The 10,889-nt window shown below is 54.2% G+C and overlaps 1 protein-coding gene across 3 annotated transcripts; it reads left to right on the plus strand.

Moving 5' to 3' along the window:
- The first annotated feature begins 369 nt into the window (after positions 1–369).
- AEN (apoptosis enhancing nuclease) lies at positions 370–9,623 on the plus strand. Of its 3 annotated transcripts, none has more exons than XM_041753280.1 (4): positions 370–493; positions 4,649–5,253; positions 6,657–6,857; positions 7,394–9,623. In XM_041753280.1, the coding sequence occupies exons 2-4, from the start codon at positions 4,714–4,716 to the stop codon at positions 7,625–7,627; spliced, it is 975 nt and encodes a 324-aa protein (XP_041609214.1). In that variant the 5' UTR covers positions 370–493; positions 4,649–4,713; the 3' UTR covers positions 7,628–9,623. The 3 variants fall into 3 exon arrangements, with proteins under 3 accessions (XP_041609214.1, XP_041609215.1, XP_041609213.1); XM_041753281.1 differs by lacking the exon at positions 370–493 and adding an exon at positions 594–1,858; XM_041753279.1 differs by lacking the exon at positions 370–493 and adding an exon at positions 4,346–4,366.
- Positions 9,624–10,889: the final 1,266 nt, after the last annotated feature.

Genomic DNA, 10,889 nt, shown 5'->3' on the forward strand with positions numbered 1-10,889 from the left:
AGGACTCTGGGCAGATGCTCAAACACTGAGCCACCCAGGTGGCCCCAAAATTTCTTCAGTGCCCTTCATGTGTATTATTTCACGGAATCCCCACGACACAGAGGAGGGAAGGGCTCTCCATTCCCGTTCCGCAAATGTGGGTGTGTCTCCTACAAGCCTTTGGTGGCCGCATCCTGGCCCAGGGAGCGCCGTGCAAAAGGGAATGGGACCCGGGAAACAGGAGGCCACGCTCCGCTCCGGTTGCTTTAAAATTTTCCGCGGGTCCCGCCAGCTCCCCGCACAAGCCACACCCCCTTAGGAGTCCCCGCCCCCCTGCGGGCCTGCGCCTATCCGCCGCGAGCCAGGCTGCCGGCCAATCAGCAGCGGCGCTGGGCGGGCGCTGCCGCGCGGCGGGCCAATGGGCGGGCAGCCGGAGCGGGGCTTGCCCGGGCATGTGGGAGCTGCGGGCTGCAGGACACCACGTGCGGCCCGGGGGACGCGCGCGGCGCTTCAGGTGCTCCGGGGCGCGGCTGGGGACGGCGGGCCCGGGCTTGGCCTACGGCTTGGCCTACGGCTCGGCCTACGGCTCGGGCTCGGCCGGGGCGGGCGGGTGGGGTCTGCTGGCGCGCCGCCCCCCCGGCCCTAGGGTCCCGCGCGCGGCGCCCGCTCCCGGCCTGCGCTCGGGGACGCCGGGGCCCGGCCGAGCGGCTCTCGGGGCCCTGCGGCGTGCAGGCCCTGCCCGGGCGCCTCCCCTGCTCGGGGGCCTGGGGCCTGCGGGGCGGCGCTGGGCGCTGGGGCGCCGGGCACGGGGCTCGGCCTGGCGGGCTCGGCCCTGCGGCCGGCGAGGGACCACCCGAGCCCTCCGTGGCCGAGGCCGGGCCTCCCCGGGGCGCTCTTCGGGGGCCGGGGGGTCGGCGGGTTCCCGGGCTCTCCTTGCCCTGCCGAGAACTTTGGGCAGCTCGGGGCGCGTGTGTGGCGGGGCCGGGGGGTAACCTCGGCGAGCCCGGGTTTTCCAGATCCGGGCAATTATTCTGGGCCAGGGCTCGGGCGTGGGGTCGCGCGCTCATCAAAATACAAAGTACGGCTTCTCAGGCCCCGTGGCCCTGAATGGCAGTTGGGACGGCGGGGTGTGGGGGGGCAGGCCTGGGACTCGACGTTTGACACGGGCGTTCTAACTGCTTTGGGGGAAGCCCCAAACCTAGATCCACGCTCGGTTTTCATCCACCTCCATTTTGTGGTCAAGGGGGCGGTGACTTGGTCCCAGGACATCTAGGTTTTAGGGCCCGGGCACCCGGAAGGCAGCCTACAGCCGCCTACTGCCTGCCCCATCTGCCCGCAGGTTGGTAGCTTTTGGGGCCTTGGCTCGGGGGCTCTCCTGCTGGAGTCCTTGCCTTGGGCCACAAACCCCATCACCTGTCACCGCAAGACCTGCTGGCTGCTGATCCCCAAAGACGTGGTTCTGGGCTGGGAGGAGATTTGAGTGTGTCCTTACTGAAACAGCTGTGTTATTTGAGCCAAACTTCTCTCCAGTGTTGCTGAGCACCCCGCCCCCACCCCCACCCCCCCGTCTGGTGGCCCAGGATGGGCCAGGCATGTCCTAGATAATTAATTGTTGGTTCTGACGTGTCAGCAAGGTCAGGGCATGTAGAAGAGGACTTGCTTTCATCTCTTGAAACACAAGGCCACTTTTTCTCAGGGAACTTGATTTCTGGGTTCCTGGGAATCTTGCAGGGAGGGTCAGGGAGGCCACCCACCCTGTGCTCCCAGGCTCAGCTCCTGACCTGGGAGAAGGGAAGGGAAAGGGCCCAGTTCTCCCCATTGCCAAGCTGAGGCAAACTGAGCTTCTATGCTTGTCGGCTCTACTCTGTGACTCGTCAAGGTGAGGACGTTGATTATAGTTAGGTGCGCTTTTAAAAGGGAGAAGGCTTCTTGGGGAGTGAATGAGTAAGCCGGAGGGAGGATGAGTCAGGATGGGTCACGGAGCATCGCCCTGGCCCAGGCATCACCAAGTGGCTCTCCTCCCACCATTCTTAATCTCTGTCCCTGTTTGGATTCTTCTCCAGAGCTCTGCCTATAAGGCAGTAGGGATTTCTTTCTCCATCAATCCCTGGATTCGGCCCAAACTTTCACCACTGTCCAGAAACAGTGGTCTCTCACTGTTCCCTCCATCGGGCTCCTCACCCCCTACCTCCTGGTCAGTTGGTCCACCAGCCCTCTGCCCTCTCAGTGGAGGACCTTTGCCTTCTGGACTTTCAGTCTGTATTTCCTCTGAGTGCCTTTCCCGTTCTGTGCTCCTAGCAGACCTTCCTGAAACTTTTCAACATGTCCCTCCACTGGCAGGCGTCACTAACCTGGCATTTGTCTGTCCAGTACTCAGACAGATGAGTCCTTAGTTCATTCACTACCCCCCATCCTGAGCACACCCTGGGAAGAGGCTGGCTGCCTCCTCGCCAGATGAGGAGTTCCCTGAATTCCGGTTCACCTCCAGCCCTGCTGCTCCCACAGTCTGGCAGGCCCGGCCTCAGCTCCCTTCACACACTTCTGAAGAGGACTTGCTGTGTGCCGGGTCCTGGGCTGGCTGTTGGGGAAGAGGCAAAGACACACAGGGCTCTGACCCGGCCTTTGGAGCACTTTGGGGTAGACGCTCTGTAACTGTTGTCTTAAAGTGTAGTAAATGCGTCTCTGGTTGTGCTGTCAGGTGTGGAGGGGTGAATTTCTCTGTTCCCCAGCTAGATTGTAAGTGCCTGGGCTCAGGAAGTCAGTGACTTCCCTTGGGACTTGGGATTCCCTCAGTTGATCAGCAGAGGCCATTCTGGGGGTAGCAGCTTAGGGGGCTGAGGGTAGGGCCACCAAGGTGTGTGGTAGCCTTCCCAGGGTGGGGACAGAAGGTTAAGTGGTGAAAAGGTGAGAGGGACAGTTCCTTCAGCTGGGACCTGATCTACCTTGTGTTTTATGCCCTAGTGGCATCAGGCTGCTTGGGGAGGGAGGGCTCCCCTTCCAACCCTGGCTTCCTTCCTCTTTCAGGCCTTTGCCCCTAACATGGCCACCAGTTCATCTCCTTGTCACCTGGAGGGTTACTGTTTCTTCTTCACAGAGATTTAATTTCTTCCAACCAGGCTTCCAGAATCATCATTGGGCCAGCTCTGCTTCCCTAGCAATTCTAACCCAGCCCTGCGCACACCTTGTGCTCTGTTTCTGTCTCTGCAGTGAGACTAATTATTTTCGAGGCCAGGATCTGCCTATGTTACTCTCTGCTCAGCAACTGGCAGAGCTGGGACCCAAGGGAGCCTTAGGGTGGAACAACCCTTAGGGATAGAGGGTTGTTCCAGCAGGGCTCCCTGGAGGATGTAGAAAGGTTAGGAGGTATGTAAGTGGGAAGACAGGTAAGGGGAAAGCCTGTGGTTGGGAGGGCAGTGAGTCCTGGCCAAGGCAGCTTTGGCCTGGGAAGAGCTGGTGACCAATCAGGAGGAGAGCTTTAACTGCTCTGGGGAGAAGGGAGCAGGTAGTTACTGAGCCCCTACTGTATACAATGGATGCAGAGCGAGCACACGTGTATTGTGTCCTCTCATCTTCATTAGGACAGGTTGTAGTAGGACCATTTCGCAAGCAAGGAACCTGAAGCTAGCTCAGGTAACTTCTAAACAGCTGAGTTAAACCCTGCTCTGCCTACTTGAAAGTCCTGGTTTTCTGGCCTGTTAAAAATGTACCAGGTGACTTAGCAAGTGAGTGAAGCTGTCCAAGCATGGTCCCTCGCTCTTGGGCACCTGCTGGCCTTGTTGCATGGGATTTGCAAACCCACATGAACTTCAGAAATCCCCAGTGTCCAGTAATGGAGGGACCTGCGGACACTACCTTTTCTGTTTCGCTTTTTGTGTGTTGAGCCAGCTTACGAGCATGCCCCTGCCTTTAGTCTCTGGTGACTTAGCAAAATGCCTAGCTATCAAAAACTGTTTTAGATGCTGTTGTGATTAGTAAGGTAGAAAGTCATTTAATGAATTACCTTATTTTGGTTGACAGATATCGAAAATACAACTATGGTGAGCCTCTTGTGAATTTTTTTTCTCCAGTTTCTGCTGAGGATGAGGGCCTGTGCTTTCACAAAGGATTCTTTTGTTTTTTGTTTTTAAACTGGGATTAGATTGTGTTGCCAGCTCAGTTGGAAGAGTATGCGACTCTTGGTCTTGGGGTCATGAGTTTGAGCCCCACATTGGGTGTAGAGATAACTTAAATTTAAAAAATTTAAAAATGAGATTTGCGTGTGTGTATGTATGTATGCATACACACAGTGTTTCTGTAACTTTTCTTTTCCCATATCTATACCTCTCTAAAGCTTGTTGATGCTCCTGAAGGTGAGCTCTGGCTTGAAGGTTGAGACCCTGGATGCTGGGTTCGTATCAACTCTTGTCTTTCTCACCTGTGAGATGAGAACGATCATACTTGTTCAGGTTGTTGGGAGTATTTAGTGATTCTATGTAAAGTACTTGGGATAGTGATTCACAGGGGAGCTTGACTCAGTGCAGTGATTACTTGAAAGGTCCTGGGCTCAGTCTGGGAGCCTGAGACAAAGTACAGGGCTCTAGGGCAGTGGGCAGTGGAGCCCTGCAGGCGGGGGCGGGGCCGGCCCTGCACACTTCTCACCCAGCCTCTCTGCCCTGTGTTGACTCTGCAGAGCGCCGCCCTGCTGGCAGATCACCCCACCAGGCCTCGCCTGCCCCGAGGTGTGAGCTGATTGGGATGGTACCCCGGGAAGGCCCAGAGTCTGCCCAGTGCCCGTGCCCTTCCCTGGCTAGCCTGAATGCCAAGGATGTGCTTCGGAGAAAACACAAGCGGAAGAGTCGACAGCACCAGCGATTCATGGCCCGGAAAGCCCTTTTGCAGGAGCAGGGGCTGCTGAGCATGCCCCCCAAGCTGGGACCCTCCCCGCTGCCCATGCCATCAGAGGCACTGCCGGGCACTGAAGCCACCAGCAGTGGGATGCAGCATCTGAGGAATGAACCTGGAGGTGCCTCGTGGAGCAGAAAGCCTACCCCCCAGGAATCCGCAGGGCCCCGGCCCAGCAAATGTGTGGCCATCGACTGTGAGATGGTGGGCACGGGACCCCGAGGGCGGGTGAGTGAGCTGGCCCGCTGCTCTGTAGTGAGTTACCATGGCGATGTCCTCTATGACAAGTACATTCGGCCTGAGATGCCCATTGTGGACTACCGTACTCGCTGGAGTGGTGTCACTCGGCAGCACATGCGCAAGGCCATCCCCTTCCAGGTGGCCCAGAAAGAGGTGAGGACATAGGTGGGGACATGTGTGGGTGGGGGATGGCCAGGGAAAGGCAGCCCTGAGTTTGAGTCACCACTCAGCTGCTGGAAACGAGTTTGGGAAAGTTACTTAACCTCTGTGTAACCTGTGGCTTCCTTCTCCATAAACAAGGGTGCATAAAATCTGGACCCACCTCCATGGAAGGGTTGCTGGGTAGTCTTTGGGATAATGTTTGTGGAAAGACTGCCACTTGGAAGATGTGAAAGGCTCACAAATTACATTTTCTTTTCGGTTGTAAAAGTATGATGTATCTATTTAGAATTTATAAGGCCCACAGTCCTGTCATCCTCAGGCATCAGTGTTTCCATATTTTTTTAGTTATCCAGAGCTTTGAAAAAGATCAATTAGTGATTGGGATCGCACTAATGTGCTAGGAGTTCCCAAACGTATTTGACCATAGGAAGCACCTAAAGCGCTGTTAAATCTTGAATCTTTGTCCCCAGATCCTTCCATGGAGATTCTCATGGGCTTGGGTATGGCTTTGAAAAATCATCATGCTGTGCAGACTTGCACATGACCTCCCTGGGGCCTGAGGAGGATGGAAGGCAGGGAAGAGAGGCATGCACTATGCACGTGGTGAGCGCTGAGCCAGAGACCAAAGGTTTCAGAGGTGGGAAGCGGAGTCCTGTATGGCCCCTTGTCCAGGGGCAGGATCCTGAGGAGACAGGCCATGTTGGCTAATGCTAACAAAAGCTGCTGTTAATGGGCTTATCTCTAGTGCCAGGCACAGTTCTGTGGACGTCATCCAGTGGGCCTTTATCCGTCGACTTCTGTGTACTGAGCTTTCATCGAGCATCACTAGTCAAGTCAAACATCGTCCCTGCTGTTTACACTGAGCTAACATGGGGGCAGGTGGATAGACTGTGCCAGACCTAGAGGTGTCCTTAGAAAACGTGATGAATCCACTCCACTACCATGGGAGAGAACAGCCCGGGTCCTGATGTGGCTGGGCCAGTCATGCGGGAAGTCTCCTGGCATGGAAGCCGAGGCGCCCCGAGAGGACTTGGCACAAGGTTGAGTGGGGTAGGGGAGTGCAGGGAAGTCTTCCAGGCTGAGCAGAGAGCCTGTGCCAGTAGAACAGAGTTGCTTGTATTGATCAACTAGAAGACTTCTTCCAGGAGCTACTTCTTAAAATGCTCAGACCCACCCCGGGGAGACAGCACTCTTACTTGTTCGAGAGCCTAAGTGTGCCCCGGGTCATAGTGAGTCGAAGGCCCAGGACTCAGACGTGAGGCTGCGTGGCTGACCATGGAGCTCGTGGGTGCCCTCTCCACACTTTGGAGGGATCTGTGTGCCAGTGGCCAGGGTGGCAGCACATGTCTCATGCCAGCTTGACAGCAGGGTCTTCCTGCCTCCTTCACTCATAGATCCTCAAGCTCCTGAAGGGCAAGGTGGTGGTGGGGCATGCGCTCCACAATGACTTCCAGGCCCTCAAGTACGTGCACCCTCGGAGCCAGACCCGGGATACCACTTACGTGCCCAACCTCCTCCACCAGCCTGGCCTCCACACCCGCACCCGGGTGTCTCTTAAGGACCTGGCCCTGCAGCTGCTCCACAAGAAGATCCAGGTGCGTGGGATGGGAGAAGGGGCCATGGGCTGTGCCTTCGGACTTCCAGTCATTCCACCTTCCCCAGTCCCGGGAACCAGGGCTAAGTATGATGTCCCACATGTAGAGGCAGCCCTGGGTGTTTTCTCCACCATCCCTATTGTGACAGCCAACCACATTCTTGCAGGCTGGGCTCTTGCAGCTCTTGCAGACCTGTCCTCCACCTGGTCCCTGGCTCTGTCCCTGCCCTTCATGGAGAATCCACAAGGCGGAGCCTTTCCCAGGGGCAGCCAGTAACTCTCGCTCCCACTGTCCTTCTCATTATTCCGTCCGCTCTTCAAGTCTCTGAAGTCAGTTATACCACGGGTTATGTTTGAGTTGGGGACGCAGAGTCAGAGAGGATAGGTGGGGTATGGGATGTCTGAGATTGCTGTGCTCTCCTGAGCGTCACCCATGCCCTGCCCCCGTCCTGAGCTATGCATACACAGCTGTTCCGAGAGTTCTGGGCCTGCACCAGATCCAGAATGGCGGGCAGTGATGAGGGCTCTTGTCCGCAGGCTGGCCAGCACGGGCACTCATCAGTGGAAGATGCCACGACAGCCATGGAGCTCTATCGGCTGGTGGAGGTGCAGTGGGAGCAGCAGCAGGCCAGCAGCCTGCCGCCCCGCCCGGAGGACCGAGAGCCTGATAGCAGCACGGACATGGAGCAGTACATGGAGGACCAGTACTGGCCGGAGGACCTGGCCCAGGGCACCCGCAGAGAAACGGAGGCACAGGACAGAAGGGAGTGAGGCAGGAGAGCCCTGGACAATTCATCCTGGGCAGGGCAGGGTGCAGCTAGCCTGTTGCCAGGGTCCGGGGAGTTGGGACCATCTATCCTTTTGGCTCCCTCTGCCCAGGGCTCTTGTGGGCACTTCCCCCCCCATGGTTTGCTAATGGCACTTTATAGGCACTGTGATAATGTCAGGTGGGTGAGCTATGGGGACCCAGCCAGAGGAGGGGGTGTGCCAGCAGACCATCCTAGCCGTCACTGGCCTCCCCACCCCCTATGCTGTGCTGTCTCAGAGGGTGAGGTCTCCTCGTGGGGTGTTAGTTCAGTGACCTGGGGTAAGGCCCTTTTCTCTTACTGCTCTCTGCATCTTCCTCTGCGGGCACTGTTAGGTTCACAGTGAACATGTCCTGAATCTATAGAGTGAAAGCCCCTCTAAGGGACGTTCCTACCTTTCGCAGATTTGCAGCTCTGGCCATAGCTGTAGTAGGAACTCAGTGCTAGGCTATGATGGGATAGCAGAGCCCGCAGGCCCAAGGGGAGCTGGCACTAGGCATCACCAGGCACTATTCTGAGAGTGGGGAAAGCAGCTCTGTTGATGTTGGGTGGAGACTGTGGCATATTAATTTTGACCTAACTCGGGCATTCCTCATGCCCACAATGCTGGGCTCTCTTAAGTACAAGCCTGAGAAACAAGACAGCAGTTTGAATTCTGGGACCTCTGTGCAGAGCTACACCCAAGGGACCTTTATTTATTAAGAGTAAAGCCAGGGCAGCCCGGGTGGCTCAGCGATTTAGTGCCGCCTTCAGCCCGGGGTGTGATCCTGGAGACCTGGGGTCAAGTCCTGCGTTGGGCTCCCGGCATGGAGCCTGCTTCTCCCTCTGCCTGTGTCTCTGCCTCTCTCTCTCTCTGTGCCTGTCATGAATAATTTAATTTTAAAAATCTTAAAAAAAAAAAAAAAAAGTAAGGCTGCCAGTGTGCAGGGGGCAGATTGTGTGTCCATGGGGCTAGGGCCAGGGAGTGTGTCCACTCCCGAGCTGGTGTCCCCTCAGGCTCTTTGATCCATAGTCATCACGATTATTGGGATCTGTTGGGATCTCATATGTCTCCCCTCTTTCATTGATTCACAAGGGCCCATTTGGGGTATTTAGGTTAGCCAAGACCTCAGGTCCACACAGACTTGTGAGCCCCATCCTTGCTTGCCACTTAATAGCTTTGCGACCTTGAGCAAGTATGTGACCTCACTCTTGAGCCTGTTTCCTCCTCTGTAAAATGAGGATGATGCTACAGCCAACCTCCCCGGGTTGTCATGGGGATCAGGTACCGGTGCCTGGCACGCAGCAAGCTGAGGTCAGTGTGACCTGCTCTGTTTTCTTTAAGGCTGGTCGCAGCCTCTTCTGAATAACACCTGAGCCAGCCTCCTGGGATGGAGTGGCTCTGTCTGCAACAGGGCTGTCCTTGCTTGGCTGTTCCAACAGGGGCAGGCTAAGGACCCAGCATGGAGGTGTGACCTGTGTCTGCCCAGCGTCCCTCTGCATGCGGGAAATAACAATGGTTTTTATGTCAGCCTGACCCAAGCAACAGGGCCAGGAACTCAGACACTACTGAAACCACACTACTTCCAGCTTGTCTGTCAGCTCCCTCCCAGGCCGCAGAGCAGGGAGCTGGCTGAAGCATTGACCTCTGCTGGCCTGGTTCCAGGGCTTTGTTCTGGAGTCCTTAAACATCTATCTGTAGCTGGCGCCAAACTGCCAGCTGGGCTGTAGTAGTTTCGATTCTTTGGGCTGTGGGTTGAAAAAGATGGAGTTATTACCAGTAGGGAAATGTACTGGGTTTAAAATCAGCTTTGTTGTAAAACCATTTGTTCTGGAATAAAACTCAAATGGGATGCTTAGATGGCTCAGTGGTTGAGTGCCTGCCTTCCCCCCACCCAGGGTGAGATCCTGGAGTTCCAGGATTGAGTCCCACATCAGGCTCCCGGCATGGAGCCTGCTTCTCCCTCTGTCTCTGCCTCTCTATCTCTCTGTCTCTCATGAATAAATAAATAAGTAATTTTTAAAAATAAAAAAATAAGACTCAATTAGAAAAGTGAGTGAAGTGGTCTTTTCTGAATTCTCAGGCTGGAGTGGGAGGGTGGCTTGATGGAGGGATTGAGGGGTGCTGGGGCACTGAGTCTTGCTGGGTGCTTTGGCCTTTGAGGTGGGGGCTTTCAAGATAATGCTTTGGGATGTGACAAGAACATTTTAGAGCTACAGAATTTATGTAGTTTATTTTTAAAAATTTTATAACTGCCCTATTGCAGAGCACAAAGTTTGTTTCTCCTGAAGCTGTTACTTTTCAAGAAAATGTTTAGTTCTAATTGTGATAAAACACACATAACATACAGGTTTCCATCTTAACCCTTTCTAAGGGTACAGCTCAGTGATGGTAAGTATATTTCCATTGTACAGCTAATCTGTATGACAGAGCTTTTTCATCTTGCAAAACTAAAACTGCTCATTAAACACACTCCCCACACCCTCCTCCCTCCAGCCACCATTATTCTACTATTATTCTACTATTCTAGTGGTGGTGCTGGCCACCACCATTCTACTTTCTGTTACTATGAATTTGACTACCCCATGTAAGTAGAATCAAATAGTATTTGTCTTTGTGATGAGCTTATTTCGCTTAGCATATGGTCCTCAAAGTTCATTCATGTTTAATATGTGTTAGAATTTCCTTCCCTTTTAAGACTGAATAATCATTTGGATGTATAGACCATATTTTGTTGGTCTGGTCAGTCCTCAACACTTGGGTTACTTCCCCTGCTTGTTTGAGAATAACACTGAAGGGAGGTGTGCGGTACCTTTGGAACTCCGCTTTTGGTTACCTTGGGTGTATACCCAGAAGTAAGATTGTTGGATCATACGGTGGTTCTGTTTGAAGTTTTTGAGGAACTGCCATACTGTGTTCCACAGTGGCTGCACCAATTTGCAGTCCCACCAACAATCCATGAGCTTACCCATTTCTCCACATCCTCACCCACACTTGTTATTTTGGGGTTTTATTGTGTGCTTTTTCTTTTTTTTTCAGGGGAGGGTCAGTATCCTAGTGGGTGTAGGTACCTACGTCATTTTGGTTTTAATTTGCATTTCTCTAATGATTAGAGATTTTGAACATCTTTTTGCACGTTTACTGATATATAGTTCATTTTTCACTTTTTTTTCTTTTTAAAAAGCAATTCCATTGTGATTTTACATGAACTACATGAAATTGCTGACATTTGACTGAAACACTTCTA

The sequence above is a fragment of the Vulpes lagopus genome, chromosome 4 (assembly GCF_018345385.1).
Source record: "Vulpes lagopus strain Blue_001 chromosome 4, ASM1834538v1, whole genome shotgun sequence".
NCBI lineage: Eukaryota > Metazoa > Chordata > Mammalia > Carnivora > Canidae > Vulpes > Vulpes lagopus.